The following is an 8,521-nucleotide window of genomic DNA, read 5'->3' as shown; positions in this document are numbered from 1 at the left end:
ACACCAGTCTGAGTACAAAGGATTATTTATATTGTTGGTATTCATATGCAGACAGGATTTATCACACCCAGATAACAGGGTACAAGTAAGGGTAGAGCAGTGCAGTTGTAGCAAGGAAATATAAATACAAATCTGAAATAAAAAAAAAAATATTAAAAATGCTTTGAGCTCACTGGTCCAGAATAAGATAATTTAACCTTTTCAGTACTGTAGGACAGGTCCCAGTATGTAGTGAAAGGGTTAAAGTGTTGCAATGCAATTAGTGTATTTCAATTACTGTAGGAAAGCCTTTTTATTTACAAGATTTTAAAAATTAAGAGCAGAAATCCAGAAAGACATCTTCAGTGGTCCAGTATTTTGGTCCTTAAAGTCACCAATTCATTTTATATTCTTTCTTGCATGGCATTGGCACACCAAGCGCTCACAGAGTCTTTGGGGTGTTGCCTCTTTTCCAGGCACTTTCAGTTGCCTCTTTTACAAGGCTAGATTTTGGTCCTTACTGCCGAGTTGAGAATAAGTGCACTTTTCTGGTTAGAGAATTAAATACAAAACACAAGACAAGAAAAAAATAACATAAAATACGACAAAACACAAAAACTGTTCAAAAATTTCAGTAACTCAAAATAGCTTCTCCAACCCCTTAGTTGCAGCATCTATCAGTTCAGATTGCTTGTTAACAGATACCTACAAAGGGGTTCCTTGAAACGGGGAGTTGGTTCGTTCCTGGTAACTGATTAAGGGAGAGAGTCAGGAATATGTAGAAGGGTTGTAACAGAATCACAATATTAAACGCATAGAAAAAAAAAAAAAAATCATTAACTGGGGGAGAAGCTACACCCATTCTCAGCCATTCGTTCCCCTTTATTGGACTAGGGAAATCCCATGTCTCTTGTTTGGGGTAGGGTTCCCTGTGTCTCCAGTGTGAATGCTCTGTTTTCCAGTTGGTCCCAGATGGGTTCCAGTGCTGCTTGGTTTGGTCCAGTGTTGTACATCCAGTGACGGGTGGGGCTGACCCCGTGGCTGCCTGCAGTCTGGGGGGCAAGTGACACATTTTCTGAGTCCGGTACAAGGAGGAGATCTATATGGGTTTTCCAGCTGTTTGGCAAATGTATCAGTCGCAGAGTCGGTAGAAATTGAAATAATAGTCTGTAACTTGTGAAATATCCACTGTAAAATCATAGCATCCTGATGCCTCCTAGGAGAGAGAAATTAAGGAACAGTTAGAGCCATATGTGATAAACAATAGAAATGTAAGCTTGCATGGCTTGGTTACTTTAACCACTTGCAGACCGGACCAATTTGCTGGTCAAAGACCAGACCCCTTTTTGCGATTCGGCACTGCGTCGCTTTAACTGACAATTGCGCGGTCGTGCGACGTGGCTCCCAAACAAAATTGACGTCCTTTTTTTCCCACAAATGGAGATTTCTTTTGGTGGTATTTGATCGCCCCTGCGGTTTTTATTTTTTGCGCTATAACCAAAAATAGAGCGACAATTTTGAAAAAAACGCATTATTTTTTACTATAATAAATATCCCCCAAAAATATATATAAAAAACATTTTTTTCCCCTCAGTTTAGGCCGATACGTATTCTTCTACATATTTTTGGTAAAAAAAATCGCAATAAGCGATTATTGATTGGTTTGCGCAAAAGTTATAGCGTTTACAAAATAGGGATAGTTTTATAGCATTTTTATTAATATTTTTTTTTTTTTTTTTTTTTTTTTTTTTTTTACTAGTAATGGCGGCGATCAGAGATTTTTTTTTTTTTTTTTTTTGTGACTGCGACATTGTGGGGGACCCATCGGACATTTTTGACACATTTTTGGGACCATTGTCATTTATACAGTAATCACTGCTATATAAATGCAGTGATTCCTGTGTAAATGACACTGGCAGTGAAAGGGTTAACCAGTGGGTTGCAGTGTAGGGGTTAAGTGTTCCTAGGGGTGTGTTACTAACTGTGGGGGGGTTGGGCTTTCATTTAGTGAACGCTGATCTCTGCTCCAATCACATGGAGCAGAGATCAGCGTCACTAGTTGCTAGGCAGAATGGAGAAATGCTGTTTACTCGGCATTTCCTCCATTCGGCCGCTCCGTGAGACAATCGCGGGGTTGCCCGCGGCGATCGAGTCCACGGGTCCCGCGACCGGACTCACGGGGGTCCCGACCAGCGCGGGAGCGCACCACCGACGGCGCGCTCCCGATGGCAGGGCGGCATTGAATATTGGATGTACCTGTACGCCAATATGCCTGCCCGTGCCATTCTGTCGACGTACATCGTCGTGCGCTGGTCGGGAAGTGGTTAAAGCCAACAGAATTTATTTTAAAAGCTAAACTGCAGGCAAACAGTTAAGTATATAGTCTTGTGATCCAGACCCCCACCCCCCAGTGACATTGCATAGTTATGTCCTCTCCTACAGGCAACCCTGCACTTTTTTATTTATTTTTTTGCATATTTCATGGAAGGGTGAACTTCCAGAAAATATGTAAAGGTGAGTTATCGCGGGACACCCTTACCTCTGGGGTTGCTGAGCCATCAGAATCCCTTTAGCTGGTCCAGCAGTCCAGGGATTTGAAATCCTTGCTCTTCTCACTCTTCACTATGCAGCTCTTCCAGGACAGACCAGATTGATTCCCTGCGATGAATCAATCTGGTCCATCCCAGAGCTATCCGATCAGAATCGATCTGGTTCGTCCTGGAAGCACTGCAGGGTTTTCAGATCGCTGGACTGGTTGCTGACAGCTCAGCATCCACTGAGGTAAGTCCAGTGGGGACTGAGGAGGAGGGTGTGTTATAATTTTACTTGAGGCAATGCACACCCTCATCTAGGACCCTTCCCTGCCGTAAATTATGACTAGATAATGAAGGAGCAGCGGCACCAAGATGAGGTCATCCCAATGCCCCCTTTTTTTTTTTTTTTTTTATAGATATACTTATAGTATCTCACAAAAGTGATTTTTGTAAATATCTATTTATGTGACAACACTGAAGAAATTACACTTTGCTACAATGTAAAGTAGTGAGTGTACAGCTTGTATAACAGTGTAAATTTGCTGTCCCCTCAATAACTTAACACACAGCCATTAATGTCTAAACCACTGACAACAAAAGTGAGTACACCCCTAAGTGAAAATGTCCAAATTGGACCCAAAGTGTTAATATTTTGTATGACCACTATTTTTCAGCACTGTTTTAACCCTCTTGGGCATGGAGTTCACCAGAGCTTCACAGGTTGCCACTGCAGTCCTCTTCCATTCCTCCATGACGACATCACAGGGCTGCTGGATGTTAGACCCCTTGCGTGCCTCCACCTTTTTGTTTGAGGATGCTCAATAGGGTTTAGGTCAGGAGACATGCTTGGCCAGTCCATCACCTTCGCTTCTTTAGCAAGGCAGTGGTCGTCTTAGAGGTGTGTTTGGGGGTCGTTATCATGTTGGAATACTGCCTTGCAGCCCAGTCTGAAGGAAGAGAATCATTCTCTGCTTTAGTATGTCACAGTACATGTTGGCATTCATGGTTCCCTTAATGAACTGTAGCTCTCCAGTCTTGGCAGCACTCATGCAGCCCCAGACCATGGCACCCCCACCACCATGCTTGAATGTAGGCAAGACACACTTGTCTTTGTACTCCTCATCTGGTTGCCGCCACACATGCTTGACACCATCTGAACCAAATACGTTTTTATCTTGGTATCATCAGACCACAACACATGGTTCCAGTAATCCATGTCCTTAGTCTGCTTGTCTTCAGCAAACTGTTTACAGACTTTCTTGCGCATCATCTTTAGAAGAGGCTTACTTCTAGGATGACAGCCATGCAGACCAATTTGATGCAGTGTGTGGCGTATGTTCTAAGCACTGACAGGCTCAACCCTTTAACCTCTGCAGCAATGCTGGCAGCACTCCTACTTCTTTTTCCCAAAGACAACCTCTGGATATGACGCTGAGCACGTGCACTCAACTTCTTTGGTTGACCATGGCGAGGTCTGTTCTGAGTAGAATCTGTCCTGTTAAACCACTGTATGGTCTTGGCCACTGTGCTGAAGCTCAGTTTCAGGGTCTTGGCAATCTTCTTGTAGTCTAGGCCACCTTTTATGTAGAGCAACAATACTTTTTTTCAGATCCTCAGAGAGTTCTTTGCCATGAGGTGCCATGCTGAACTTCCAGTGACCAATATGAGAGAGTGAGAGTGATAACACCAAATTTTACACACCTGCTCCCCATTCACACCTGAGACCTTGTAACACTGAGTCACATGACACTGGGGAGGGGAAATGGCTAATTGGGCCCAGTTTGGACATTTGCACTTAGGGGTGTACTCTCTTTTGTTTAGACATCAGTTGCTGTGTGATTTATTTTAAGCGAACAGCAAATTTACACTGTTGTACAAGCTGTACACTCACTTTAAATTATAGCAAAGTGTAATTTCTTCAATGTTAGCACATGAAAAGATAATATATTTACAAAAATCTGAGGGGTGTATTCACTTTTGTGAGATACTGTATATGTGCCATTTGCTAAGCAGCCGAGCCCTGATTGGATCCATGTTCTGTTTCTCTTTCTTCCAGTAAGCAGAGTGCTGCTACGCAGGAGGATACTGAAGGCCAATATAAAGATATCTTAAGATTATTATGCTAGTATTGTGTAAAAATATTTCTTTATCGTATATCACGGGACACAGAGCCACAGTAATTACTGTATGGGTTATATAGCACCTTCAGGAGATGGACACTGACACACCCTAAACAGGAAGTTCAATTCCCCATATAACCCCTCCCCTTACTGGGAGTGCCTCAGTTTTTTCGTCAGTGTTTTACGTGTTGGTCATGAGTAAGATGTGCTGTGCTGAGCGTCACTGGAATTTTTCCATGCGAGGGCAAGTTATGCAACCAGATCCATTTAAGGTGTCTTTTCCAGGCCAAATTGAATGGTACCTGGGCCTTGTGCTGTAAGAAACAAGTTTTTGCCTGTAACACTTCTCTTTTTAGAGAGCTGGGACTCCAGTATTTGTTTGTTTCAGCCATCTTCCTGGCGGGGTGCTTTACAGGCCCAGGAGTATGGATCCCCAGTTCCTGAAGGTTTTCTAATGGAGCCTACCGTGAAGGGTGAAGATTGGGTCTCTTTTACAGAACCCTGCAGCTGGATAAAGTAAGGGAGATTCCAAAGAAATTTTTCGAATTCTTGTGGGTTTTTCTCCTTTAAGTAAAATGTTGTCATGCCTATAGTCACCACCGGGGGCTATCAAGAGCACGTACCTGTTTCCATGCTTATCGGTCCTGCTCTGTGTCACAAGCTGCATGCTTCCTCCAGCTCAAGCCCCAGGTAAAATGTGGGAAGGGGGGGGGGGGGGGGTTTCCTCTTGGTAATGTCCCCCTACCTGGTCACTTCGCTCCAGGAGGCAGAGGGAGCGTGGCTCAGTCAGTGGTGTGCCGCGCCACTCTCGCAACTGCCTCCATTATGGCCGTTCTCCATCCGACGGCTCTCCTCCTTTCCTTCACCCCAGCCCTCCTGCACATGCGATCCGGTCGGATCGGAGCCCGATAACGTGGGAAAACGGTATCTTTAAAAAAAAAAAGTGGGGGCAGGAGCGGTGGGTGGTCGGAGGAAGGGGCGTGGCTTAGCAGCGTCTGCATGCTTCAGCGCCCACAACGTGGGCTGTGTAGCTATAAAGTGCACTTCTTTTTTTCAGGTGCATTCAGCTGAAGGAGGGACACAGGCTGAGCTTAATATCAGCAGCAGTTGCTGGACTATTGCTCATTAGTAGGTGCATTTTTGGCAGCACCTCTGTTTTTGTGCTCAGCACTATGACTAGAGGGAGTGGTAAAAATGCCACAAAAAGCAAGGGCACAAAGGGGGTCACTCTCGGGCCCTAAGGACCCTCCCTCTGCATCTGCACAACCCCCCAGGCTGATCATAGTGAGCCATCGGGGTCACCAGGAGCTACAATTGCTTCCGAAACTTCAGCCCCGTCTATGTAACCGAGGAGGTTTTTTTCCTCAACTATCAGTGGATTAGAGGAAAGTTTAGCGACTTTAATTGCATCTTCCCAGAGTGGAAGAAAATGCATCAGGTCCCCTTCTACCTCCCAGTATCCTCAGAGGAACAGTGGGAGAGAGAAGATGAATCCCCCTCAGGGGACTGTGAAGGATCAAGGACCTTCTTCAGCCTCACATGCTGAGAAGTTGCTGGCGCATTCTCTTACTGAAATGGGTCCGCTCCACATTTAAGCTACCCTTAACTGAGTTGGTTGAAGAGCCCACTTCTTGTTTGGGTTCACTAAAGCCTCCTCAAGCTTTACGTGCTTTTCCTGTCCATTCATTGCTGGAAAAGCTTATTTATTCTGAGTGGTATCACCCAGATAAGCATTTTTTTTCCCTTCTAAGAAGTTTTGAGCTATGAGTAAGCACTACGTTTAGTTTGAAACACGTCAGGTGTTTTTGGTTCTGTATTACTTTGCTGTGACGATGTACAGTGTCATCCTGATGTTCCAATAAAGGCACGAGAAATTTCATTTGGAGTGCGGCTGCCCAGAATTTTCTACTCACCTTGATTTCCTAAGAAGTTTTCAACGCTTTATCCTATGCAGGAAAAATTCACTAAGATGTGGAGTATACTAGTAATTGATGCTGCTATATCTTCTGTGAATAAAAGTTTGACTTGTCCGGTTGACAATGCACACATGCTTAGGGATCCAACTGATAAAAGATTGGAATTCCTGTTAAAAAAATAATTTTTCCTTGGCAAGTTCAGTAGCGGCAATTGGGGTATGTCAATCCTTAAGAGACCATTTGAAACAGATGCTCCAAGTTTTCCCTGAACAGCAGGCCCAGGAGCTGCCAGCGGCTTTGTGTTTTGTGATTGATGCACTCAGATTATATTCTTCAAACCTCTCGCCTTTATGCTTGGGTTGGTGCATATGCGTAGAATCTTATGGTTGAAAAATTGGTCAGCCAAAGTGCCATGCAAATAGCTCTTGGCTGGTTTTCTTTTCCTTGGGGAAAAGCTGTTCGGGGATGATTTGGACAAATACATCTAAAGAATATGAAGTGGGGAAAAGTACCCCTTTTCCAGTTAAGAAAAAGAATAGATGCCCCTCATTTAAAAAGGCTCTTTATCCAGTGCCAGGGGCATCGGCCTCCAGGCAATTGCGACGGCCTCCACCATCAGGTTCAAGAGGTAAACCTCAGGGTCAACCCCAGAGACAAGAGAAATCCTGTCAGGAAACCCACAAGACTGAACGCTAAAGCCTCTTTATGAAACAAGCCCCCGCTCGTTCAAGTGGGGGGAAGACTTCTGAAGTTCTCAAGGGTCTGGCAGGAAGAATTTTGAGGCAGAAAGGTGGTCTCACAATGGCTCTAGGTTACAAACTAGAGTTCAGAGAATTCCCGTCTCCTCGTTTTCCTCAGGTCAAATGTTCCCAAAGATCCAGAGAAAAAGAAGTCTCTCTTTCTAGCGTTAGACCGACTTGTTGCAAAAAGTGATCATGGAGGTCCCTATGGAAGAGCAGGGGTTGGGGTTTTAGTCAAACATTTTCACGGTGCCAAAACCAAATGGAGATGTCAGACCCATTCTAGATCTGAAAGATCTAAACCGATTCCTGAAAATTTGCACTTTTTGCATGGAAACAATCCGATCAGTAGACTCCATCCTACAAGGAGAACTTCTGGCAGTAATTGACATCAAGGATGCATACCTGCATGTGCGTATTTTCCCCGCTCACCAGAAATATCTGCGTTTCGAAGTATAAAAACGTAATTTTCAGTTTGTAGCTCTGCCTTTTGGTCTAGCTACTGCACCTCGGGTGTTTACAAAACTTCTGGTCGGATTAAGGATTCGAGGTATAATGATAATGGCATACCTAGACAACCTGCTCTTGATAGACTGGTCGGTAGCCCGCTTGGACCAAAGCATGGTCAACTACCTGGAATACCTAGGTTGGGTCCTCAACCCAGAGAAATCTTCTTTAAAGCCAGTAAGGAGATTAGTGTCCTAAAAGTGCTGGTTCAGGTGGTGAGGGCAAAGAAGGGTTCTTCTATCTGCCTTTGTATGCGGTTGTTGGGGAAGATGGTGGCTTCATTTGAAGCAGTTCCCTATGCTCAGTTTCATTTGAGACTGCTGCAAAACCGTATCCTGTTGGCTTGGAACAAGAAGATCCAAGCACTAGATTTTCCGATGCGTTTGTCACCGAAGGTGTGCCAGAGCCTCAGTTGGTGGAGGATATCTGAGAATCTTCAGAAGGTGAAATCCCTCTTACCAGTTACCTGGAAGGTGGTAACAACAGATGCCAGCCTGTCGGGTTGGGGCGCATTCCTGGAAGAGGCGTCTGTCCAGGGGAAATAGTCCAGAACAGATAGGACCTTGCCCATCAACATCTTAGAGATCCGGGCAGCGTACCTAGCCCTACGGGCCTGGAAATTCAGGTTGCTGAATTCTCCTGTCAGGATTCAATCCGACATTGCCACAGCAGTGGCTTATATCAATCACCAAGGGATAACCAGAAGTCAGGCAGCCCAGGGAGAG

At 44.6% G+C, this 8,521-nt stretch overlaps 1 protein-coding gene across 9 annotated transcripts in view; it reads right to left on the bottom strand.

Annotated features, from left to right (window-relative positions):
• Nucleotides 1-7: 7 nt before the first annotated feature.
• Nucleotides 8-8,521, bottom strand: part of MYRF (myelin regulatory factor) — a 244,940-nt gene continuing 236,426 nt past the window's right edge. For all 9 annotated transcript variants that reach the window (XM_077460758.1, XM_077460759.1, XM_077460763.1 and 6 more), the window contains one exon: nucleotides 8-1,195. In XM_077460758.1, the coding sequence (XP_077316884.1) occupies nucleotides 1,112-1,195 (84 nt within the window). In that variant the 3' untranslated portion in view covers nucleotides 8-1,111. The remainder of the gene's footprint in view (nucleotides 1,196-8,521) is intronic.

Source organism: Lithobates pipiens, unplaced genomic scaffold, assembly GCF_037356315.1.
Source record: "Lithobates pipiens isolate NorthernLeopardFrog02 unplaced genomic scaffold, aLitPip1_a1.2 Scaffold_10, whole genome shotgun sequence".
Classification (NCBI taxonomy): domain Eukaryota; kingdom Metazoa; phylum Chordata; class Amphibia; order Anura; family Ranidae; genus Lithobates; species Lithobates pipiens.
This window is presented reverse-complemented; position numbering and strand designations above follow the sequence as displayed.